The following is a 10531-nucleotide window of genomic DNA, read 5'->3' as shown; positions in this document are numbered from 1 at the left end:
GCCATTCAGCGTTAATATGTAGTGGGATATTGTCAATGTGCTCATCCATCATGCTATCTGCTATAATTATAAGCTTTTTTTTTTCTTTTTTTTTTTTAATTTCATCCTATATCTAAACAAGATGCTTCTTCTGTCGAAAGAAAACATGGAGGATCCCACTTGGTTCTGCGCCCTGAAGGACGAATCTTGTCATCTATGGTTGTTGATTGATTTTTAAAAACATTTAGGCTAATGTTTGAGACATTTCAAAACAAAAACAATATTCTAGGTAAATGACTAAAATAGTTATAAAATAGATGATTGGTGAAATAATTATAGATTTTTTTCTATAGATTTATCAGTTTTTACTACTGCTCCACCATGCAAAAGATAACCAAACATGCTTAGATATTTCTGTCAGATTTTACGGTTGACGAAAATGAATTTAGTATAACGTTTTAAAAGATAAAGACAAGTAAATTTATTAATGAATAAATCATAAAATCAATGATAAAAATATAACAGAATATTAAAAGTGTATTTTCTAACTTTATTGTTATTATTATCATGTTTTTGTTACAATCATCAGGTCATTTTTGTTCACACTTCTCATATGATATTTTACTATTATGTTATATTACATATTATTTTTAAAAATAATTTTACATTTTCTAAAAATACCTCCTTTTCTTATTATCGAAAATGTTATAAAATGTATGTACATTTACTACACCAACTTCAAAGTGAGAATCATTTTAAATTTTTTTTTTTTGTTTATATTCATAGGTCTCTTAATATTTTTAAGAGAAATATGACTATGCACTTGTAAACCAATTTTACACAGGATTGTAGCTGTCATCACATATTAAGTACTCAATCAATCATTTATGTTTCGTACGTTCATTAAATAAATGATTTATATAATTTAAAATAATTTATTTATTTTAATTTAAAATAAATAAATCAACTAAATAAATAAATAATATAACAGATTAATAAATAATTTCTTTATTATAATTTATAAATAATTTAAAATAATTTATTAAAATTAAAAATAAATAAAATATCTAAATAAAAAATATAACAAATTAATAAATAATTTATTTATTATAATTTAAAATTATTTAAAAGTTAAAATAATTTATTACAATTTAAAATAAATAAAATATCTAAATTAAAAAATATATATAGAGTAATAAATTTTAAATTATGAATTTTAAAATATTTTAAGGGTTAATTAGTATAAAATTTATTTTCAATTAAATGGGGAAAAAGATGCTGTGTATTAAAATACCTAACATAATTTAAAATGCATAGGTTATCAAATGCGTGAATTTGATAAATTAACTAACCGAATTATAAAATCTGATGAATATTTTTAATTTTTACTAGAGAGATGAACAACTTTCTATAAATAATTACTACTGATCACTCATTAAAGAATTCCTCAAACTCACAATATTATAGTTATCTCACAGTATTATAGATATCCATAACTCCTTAACTGAACCAATCTTTATTTCATCATTTAGACTTACTAAGAGATTGATTTCCGCTCTAGTGTGTAGGTTGCAATTTAAATCTTTTTGCCCTTATATGTTCTTTGGAATCAAACTTCATTCCTCCCCTACAAGCTAAATTAATTAATTAAAATGGAAAACGTATGTGTATAGTTATACGTTAATATTTTTAATGAAAATTTTATATTAATATTATCTTCTTCTTTAATTATAATTATAAAATTCTTTTGACATATTTATTTATTAAATATAAAACTTTTATCAATTTCTAAATACATTATTATTATTTTTCAAATATATCTTTAATTAATACATCAAAATTAAAAACATCTATACACAAAAAAATAATTTAATAATATAAATTAATTACACATTTACACTATCATCTTACAAGTCTTATAACTTATTATAGTAATAGGGTAAGAGAGTAATTACATTTAAATTTATGGATTTATTATTTAAGGATTTAATTAAAGTAGAGAATACGAGAAGATAACCATATCCAATGTCTTGTTCTTTCGTCGGTCGCTGGGTTGGTTGAGGCGAGAGTTTGCAGAATTCCATTTGCCCTTTTATTTGTTCACATATCTACTTCAAATAGTATAAAGATCATAAATGCGTTATTTTCATCCATAATTTTCAATATCCAACCCTACTCGCGAAATTGGAAGGAAGCGGTGTTCCAATACGGTACGTTATTCTTCGAGATCAATGTGCTCCTTCTTCTCTCTCATTCGTTTTAACTCTAAATCTTCTTTTGTCATTCCTTTTCTCGCGTTTCCTTTTAAATTTAAACTCTTCGCAATTGCACATGTTACGCCTATTTACTTTCAATTTTGTGACATTGATTAGCTTCTAAGTTACTTCTTGTTTTCGTTTTTATGGTTATTTATCTCTCTAACCTTGATATTTTGGTGCTTGTTGAATAGGTCTTATATCGAGTTTGGTGGCTAAAGATATAAGATGGTTTTAGTTTCCCATCAACCACAGGTAATTTATATTGGATTGTATTTACTATATGATTTTTATATTATCATTGCCGTCAAGTTTTAGCATACTATGAATAAATTAGGCTTAGCAGAAGCAATCAGTGTTAACGGGAGTTGTTTATCATTCAATTATTTGCATTATTACCTACTGTTGTGAATCGACGATAGCATTCAAATTCCGCTACACAACAATATTATAGCGTCCTTAAAAACTCTATTTGACAATATTTTATACTAAATAAATAACATTTCACATAAAAATGATGATTTGTTCAAATTCTACTATGCTATTGTACTATAGTGCCGCTATAGCAGCTATTTATTATTTAACAACACTAATATTACCCACCCACTAAATTGTCGAGATAAATTTCCATTGCAGTATGGTGCTCTCAAACTTTAGTTTCGTTGCTATTTGAGTATGATATTTCCGTTGAGTCCCCGTAATGCTTCTTGGTGACATGTGAAATTGAGTACTTGGAACACCTGAATAGTCAATAGTTATTAGCTAATATTCTGAAGATGATTTTGTTTGAGTCGAAGCTATATAATTCCCTCTCACAAAGCCCACCTTGATATTAAGTTTAAAAAGATCATTGTTGATTTTTAGTAGATGTTCTGTATTGCAAATTTGGATATGTGCAGGGAATTTAAATTATGAACTTTATGGATTATGGGTGCTTTGCTTTCTTTTCTGTAGGGATTTCATGTCTCATTTTCATCGAGGAATTCACCATGGAGCAAAAGGATGAAGTTGAAGCAGTGTTTAACAAAACCTCACTTGATTGGAAGAGCTGATTGGCATCGCGTGTTAAAGCAGACTATTTGTTTAAGGTGGAAATATTGTGGTGTGGGAATTATATACGGTCTGTTATTTTTAGGGCTCTGGTCACTAGTTTCTGTAGCTTATGTTTAGACTTTAGAACAAGATAATGTAATGATAGAAGGGCCTTGCAATATGTTAGATGGATCTATGATAAGATTTGGTATAATTAAATTGAAGTGCAACTCTATAGAGCTTCCTTGAAATAAAAACTACAAAATTTACAAGTCTTGATTAGTTAGTTATATTTATATTTCTTTGAAGTAGTAGATTTCCCATCATAAAAAGTTTTTGTTGTAGAATTAAAAGTTCATTTATGCAACAAAACTATATAGGGAAACAAAGTTTTGTATGCACATATTCCTTTCATCAATGGTCTATTGGAGTGCTTATATATATATATATTTTTTTATATAATCTTTTTTATATATGTTGTTATACAAAATCACTGATATTAATTTTGCTGCCAATGCTTTTGGATTTCCGTTATAATTTTCAATTTTATGTCGTAAGCATTTTTTACACAAAGAACTTACATGTGAAGGCAGACGATCCCTTATTTCTGCGTCATATAAAGGATTTCTTGTTTCCAGTGTAGGGCCTCCTCACATTTGTGGATCCAAGCTTAAACCTTTGACAATTACAGGCTTCAAAGGCAGTGACCAAAATGATGTTTCTGCAACCAGAGCTAATGAATTGAAGGTCTGCAAAACCTCAGTTAGAGTAGAGCAGAAATGGGAAGTTAAGTCAGAATCTCCAAAGCCCCACAATGTTCCACTCTCTTGTGCCTCTGATGCAAATGAAAGCCTTGCAGCAGCATCTGGTATTTACAAACTTTTCAAAAAATGGCTGACAATTTTGCGCTCACCACCATCAAATCAAGGAGTGGAGGAGATTTTGGGAGAACCGCCTCCAGGGGATTTACCAGAAACTTCACAAGGGATGCAACAGACTGTAAAATATCGGACTTTAAAGGTTGCATGGTCTACTTTTCAGGCCCTCGATGCAACAATAAAGATTCCTCTCTTAATATTGTGAGTATGACAGTTTGTTTATTTCTGCATTTTATCTATGGTATCTGATTTTCCTTACATAACTTATGTTCACTATACTTGGGAATTGGGGAAGAGGATTGAGTTCATTCCTTATTGCAGCATGTTCATATTTTTTTATGAGCATATGCATGTTATGTTATTGAAGTGTTCGAGTTAATTTTCCATCTGCTAGTCGCATATTTTATTTCACCGGTTGTCAACTTGTATTTCTTTGTTGAAGCAATTTTTAGGTTATCAGAGTTTATCGAGAAAATAAAAAGAAAAGGAAGAGTGGACAGGGGATGTGTGTTCATTCTTATAGCATATGCATATTATGTTATGTTGTTATTGAGGTCTTTGAGTTAATTTGCCGTCTGCTAGTCACATATTTAATTTCATGATATGTCAACTTGTATTTCTCTGTTGAAGCAAAATTTAGGTTATCAGAATTTACTGAGAAAATAAAAATAAAAGGAAGAGTGGATTAACATATATATAGTATACCAATAGATTGGTCGTTTTAGGTAACTGTCATTTTTAATAGAGTTTAATTTTTATAAACTGTCAAATCACAACCAATCATGTGTATAATTTTATATGCAGTTATGATTTAAGTCAAATGTTTTTAATAATATGATGTTTATGATTGAGCAGCATTGTAAAAAATCTATACTCGAACATTGTATACGGATTAAATCATTTTTAATATCCAGTTAATGCATGCCTTTTTACATGGAATTGATTTTTTTTTAAAGCAAATTAAAGATTTTATTTTTCATGCTTAAAGGAATTCTGGCCTATAAATAGTGGCTTTTTCAGCACATTTAGAGTCTTTAAAACCTATCTTTATCATTGCAACTACTTTTTGAAGTTCTCTTTAGCTTGTTTTGTTTTTAAGTAATGTCAACTGCATACATTGGGCACGAATACTTTATGTTTTTCGCATCTTCTAATTCCATATTTATATGCAGTGCTCCTTTCTTCCTGGCTGTTAATGCAATTTATGGCGCTGAAGTGTCCAAGGAGTTAACTCCATTATGGGTTATGGGGCCATTAATTGTGGCTCTCTACATCATGATGGTGCGGGTGTTGTGTGCACTTTATGTCTACAGCTTCAAGCAGACTGTGAAAGTAATTAAGAGTTTACCCTCATACTGCAATTTGGCCTACAGCTATGTTTATGATGGTAAGCTCAAAGAAGATATAAAAGCTCATATTTTGCAGCCTATATTGAGCATAAAAAATGCAGATTATAAACAGCTGACAAGAAAAATGTTGAAAGTGTTGGCAGAATGGATAGGAGAGAGGTATCTTGATTTTGTGGAATCAATATGGCCCTATTATTGTAGGACTATCAGATTTTTAAAGAGTTCCAATCTCATATAAAATTGAAAATAATTTTGAGGGTGGTAGTCTTCTGGAGAGGGTTAAAATAGTAAAAATTGGAGGAAGGGGGAGTTCCTTGAAGTTGATTATGTTTTCTGATGAGGGCTGGCCAGTGGCCAATCACATTTTATGTTGGGGTCTTGAACCAGTTAATGGTCCCAACTCACAGTATAGGAACTAGGAAGTTCCCCAGTCCTGTTATATTGAAAATATTTTTTGGTCTTAGATTAGGCTGCAACTACATCGAGGTTTTGTATTAGATTGATTTCATTTTTATTCTATATATGTGTATATGTAATAATTGGAAGTTGGCACCCGTTCTATTCAACCCAGCTCCTTCCCCACCACTCTTTTCTTACGTAAGACATGATTTGTATTATGTGGCATCGATGGTAGAGAATGCGTTGTTAACCACTGGGTTGTTCTAAAGATGACTTCTTAGGGAACATTATGTCGTGGTGCTTCTATATCTCAGCCTGCAGAATGATCTGAAATCTTAAAGGAGGACACTAGGCAGCTCAATTTTGTTCCTCATTTATACTTTTTCATCATTTTATTATTATTAAATGATTAATATTACGAAGAGTAAATTCACAACAACAAAAAATGAATGAAATTGATTGGTTAATTTAACACTGTTCCCTTCATATATTCTGTCAAATTAGGAGTTGAAAGTTTGACAAATCAATAAAAATAGAACACCTAGTGTTTCGTTAGCAGAAAATAAAAGTAAAATATAACAAATAAAAGAGGATTAGGACGGATGAAGTTAGTGCATAATTGTCTTCCTAACACTTATCTAGCTTTTTTGGTTCTTGCGATCTAAATAGACTTCAACGTGTAGTGAGTTCCGAAAATAAATTCTATATCTCTGATGATGGGTGATTTGTGTATTTTAGAATTAAAATTATTGATTAAAATTGTTTAGAATAGAGATAATAATTGATTAAAAATAAGATAGATTTAAGTCATCAAAAATAAAACATTCAAAGATAGAAAATTTCAAGTCGAATGATGTCAAAATTTCAGTTCTAATAATATATATAACGTGAAATCTAATATAATCAAACACATTATTATTTATTAAAGAATAAAATGAGATCACAATTGAAACAAATTAAATGCTGAGGCAATTAGTGCTCTTGTTATGAATTACCATTTTATTTATCAACCCTGTTTCTATAATGACGTCTAATAAAAATTGAATAATGAATTTGTTTTTAAAAGCGGTTACAATATATACATATATGATAAAATGACTTGTTCATGTTAGACAACAGTGTAAAATTACTCTACACTATTGGTGTATAACCATTGCACTCTAAAAAAATTAAGTGCAAATATAGATGTTCAAATGTATAATTGACTTATTACATTGACTTGTTATATAAAAAATTGTGTATTGACTCACAAGTACAACTCCCATCAGTAAATGGTTATAGAGATATTTGATATGTTGTATGGTGTAGATTTAGATAAGTAATACACTTCTTTTCGACAATTAATAAGTGAGTTTCACATTTGTTCTCTAGAATGGAAAAAAATAGTGTTGATTTTATCTTTTCATAAAAATAGTGGTACGTAGAAACATAAAATAAAAAATTAAAATATAATATAAGGGACTGAGGTCTTAAGCAAATGGTTAAAGTTCGATTATTGGCTCTTGTATATAGAGAAAATTCAATTGAGAAGTGAGAATTCATCATGTGTGTCCCACAAGTTTCCTAACGGAAATAAATTACTCTAAAGTAGAGTCAGGAACAATGAATCTTTTTATGATAAACAAATTCATTTTGCAAGTTCATTATTAGGGTTCCTACAAAGGATTAGAATAATGACACATTCAATACTTGAATTCTCGGTGTAGATGCTACGTAGTTGGTTCTCATCCTTCAAAGACTACAAGTATAATAAAGGAGCATTCGTCAAAAAAAGGATCAACTTAAGATGGTTATATTTTCTTTCTCAAGCTTTTCGAGTCTAGTTTTGTAGGAACAATTATAAAACTTATAAAAAAATTGATCATTCACAACTAATGATACTCTTTTTGAAAAGTCAAAATCGAATGTTACTTCGAAAGTAGTTGCTTTAGCTTCAGCTACTCGCATTTTTATATTTATTTTTATTTCTCATCGAACGAATGACATCTTATTCTAGAAATAATAGCTATACTTCAAATGGTGGATATGCAAGCATGATAACTTATATGTTCTTCTATATCGCCATGAATCTAGGAACTTTTGCTTTCATTGTGTCATTTAGTCTACGTACTAGAATCAATAACATTCAAGATTATATAAGATTATATACGAAAGATCCTTTTTTGGCTTTCTCTTTGGCCCTATGTCTCTTATCCTTAGGAGGTCTTCCTCCATTAGCGGATTTTTTCAAAAAGCTTTATTTATTCCAGTGTCAGTAGCAAAGAGGTCTATATTTTTTGGTTTCAATAGAATTTTATAAGTGTTGTTTCTATCGAAAAATAATAAGATTAATGATTAGACGAAACCAAAAAATAACTACTTTTGTGCGAAATTATAGAAGATCTCCCATAAGATCCAACAATTCCATTGAATTGAGTATAATTATATGTGTAATATCATCAACTATATCAGAAATATCAACAAACTTCATAATTGAAATTGATTAGGATACTATTTTCTAACTTCTATAATTGATTTTTTAATTCAACATTTATCTTACTAACTGGAATTAAATAATTAGTATTTAGGGCGGTGAAAACTTCATATCTATAGCATAAAAATCCAAAAAAATATAATATATTTGCGGTCTTTATTAACATTAATAGATTTTCTAAAAATTAGGTAAACTTATAAAGAGGACATTTATGATGTAGCAAAACATGAATAAGAATAATAACACTAACCCAATTCTTTTCACATCCTTGTCCCAAAAGTTGTAACTTCGAGATTATTTTATGAAATATAACTTCGAGATTATTTTAAATTTGATTTTCAACGATCCACCGTTGAATCTTGTTTCCTGATGTTATTTAAATTCTTTATAATATAATGTGGTGTCTCAATAATGTACCTTCTCCCTTGGCTGCATCTCTTGTAATAATAAAGGTATAAAAATTTACATCTCAATCTTTGCCCATTTTATATTCCGGGGTAGTTAATAGTGTTGTGACATTATTCCTTTTAATTCATGTGGAAAGTATACTTCAACTCAGATTAGGTAGCCTTCAAAAGAAATAGAAAATGCTGATTAGGTTTGGATTTGGATACTTTTACGCAACTGAAACCGATAAATTCCTTGTTGCAAGGCCATTATTGAATCAAGGCCCTTCTAGTTCTAGCTACCTCTCTGCCTATAACGATTTTATTTTGCCTTCACCAAGGGTGATATATTTTTCCCGTTTTTATAAGATTATTATTAAGTTTTCAAATTCGTTGGCATTTTTTTTTTTTACTAAATTATGACAATTTATTTTATACACCCTCATAAGTGTTTTATTTGAAATATTTATTTATCTTAAATTATTTATCTCTTTATATTACCAATAAGACATTAAGTAGTTTCAATTCCAATATCAGTTTCAATTTTAACTTTGATTTTCAATTTCTTTTAATTAAAGTATCCTCTTTATCTTATCTCATTATAAATTTACCAAATATAAAAAATATTGTAACACAATAATAGTTAAAAACAAAAAAAAAAGTTTAAAATTTTAATTATTTTTATATAATTCAAATATTTTAAAATTATAATTTTTTTATAATAATTTTAAAAAAATAGTAGTTATTGTAGCATTGATTAGTCGTCGTTGATGGCGGTTGCCACAATTAAAAAAGATGATGCTCTGTCAAATAGTGATGAAGATGATAGTCGACAGTAGTCGGAGATGGTGGTTGTTAGAATTATGTTGGTGTCCACTAATTGATTACATATTAATTTTTTTTTAAGAATTATAAAACTTATTTTAATTTTATTTTGAGTTTTAGATGAAAAAAAAAACTGTTTTGAAATTATGAAAAATAACCAATTCAACGCTATTTTAATTGAACAAATTTTAGTTTCAAAATTGACTTTCAAAATTTAAAATAAAAAACTCAAAAGTGAATTTTTATAAATTAAATTCATTTAAACCATTGAAATCAATATAATTTTATAAATTAAATTCATCTAAATTAATATAATTAATCATTTTCGTAAAATAAAAAAAAAATTGAGAATGACACTTCTTTGATCCGAGGAGATCTACCTCTAATGGGAGCAGTTTGTAGTGTCATGAGTGGACATTCACACATTGTCCCAAGTAGGTTGCTTATGCTTGAATCTTGGGGAACCGATGAGCAAGGATATAAAGCTAATTAGTAGATAAGATATATATGAGTCACTTTGTCTTTATGCATTTTGGCTTCTATTCATATCAAGAATCTCAATAATAAACTATTTATTAAACTTGATTGATTAGGGTGATGCAACATATTTGAATGTGTATAATAAATACTACACTAAACCTCACATGGTTTTGACTTCAACATTCTTGAGGGGAATTGACCAAAACTAATGTGGTTGTTTTCTCTTCTATGTTTTCTTCTCATATTTAATATCCAACAAGCTAAGTAGGTTGCTTTGGTTGAGAAAAACAATTGTCTTAACTTAATCCTCTAATTAGTTTGATAGTAAAATTATATATATGGTGATGCTTCACATATGGAAGATGACAAGGGGGACACCTAACATTGTCCTGTTCTTCATAAAAAAATAAAAATAAAAATTGAAGGGCAAATGTAAAAACTAAACGTGTGGAAGTTTTGTGCTCATTCAATTTTC

At 28.5% G+C, this 10531-nt stretch overlaps 1 protein-coding gene across 2 annotated transcripts; it reads left to right on the top strand.

Annotated features, from left to right (window-relative positions):
- The first annotated feature begins 1985 nt into the window (after positions 1–1985).
- On the top strand, positions 1986–6078 carry LOC101499621 (uncharacterized). 2 transcript variants are annotated; one of them, XM_004508825.4, is made up of 5 exons: positions 1986–2189; positions 2429–2489; positions 3189–3322; positions 3905–4345; positions 5317–6078. In XM_004508825.4, exons 2-5 carry the CDS (start codon positions 2463–2465, stop codon positions 5729–5731), a joined length of 1017 nt encoding a protein of 338 aa, XP_004508882.1. In that variant the 5' UTR covers positions 1986–2189; positions 2429–2462; the 3' UTR covers positions 5732–6078. The 2 variants fall into 2 exon arrangements, with proteins under 2 accessions (XP_004508882.1, XP_004508881.1); XM_004508824.4 differs by having other exon boundaries at positions 2050–2189; positions 3189–3354; positions 3910–4345.
- The last annotated feature ends 4453 nt before the right edge of the window (positions 6079–10531 follow it).

Source organism: Cicer arietinum, chromosome 7, assembly GCF_000331145.2.
Source record: "Cicer arietinum cultivar CDC Frontier isolate Library 1 chromosome 7, Cicar.CDCFrontier_v2.0, whole genome shotgun sequence".
In the NCBI taxonomy this organism is placed as follows: Eukaryota; Viridiplantae; Streptophyta; class Magnoliopsida; order Fabales; family Fabaceae; genus Cicer; species Cicer arietinum.
This window is presented reverse-complemented; position numbering and strand designations above follow the sequence as displayed.

Bases quoted from the DNA above. Each gene is read 5' to 3' on its own strand.
- LOC101499621 (XM_004508824.4), top strand. From the start codon at position 2,463: ATGGTTTTAGTTTCCCATCAACCACAG. The intron at 3,355-3,909 runs GTCTGTTATTTT...TTTCCAGTGTAG, and splicing joins TGGTGTGGGAATTATATACG to GGCCTCCTCACATTTGTGGA. The intron at 4,346-5,316 runs GTGAGTATGACA...ATTTATATGCAG, and splicing joins AAGATTCCTCTCTTAATATT to TGCTCCTTTCTTCCTGGCTG.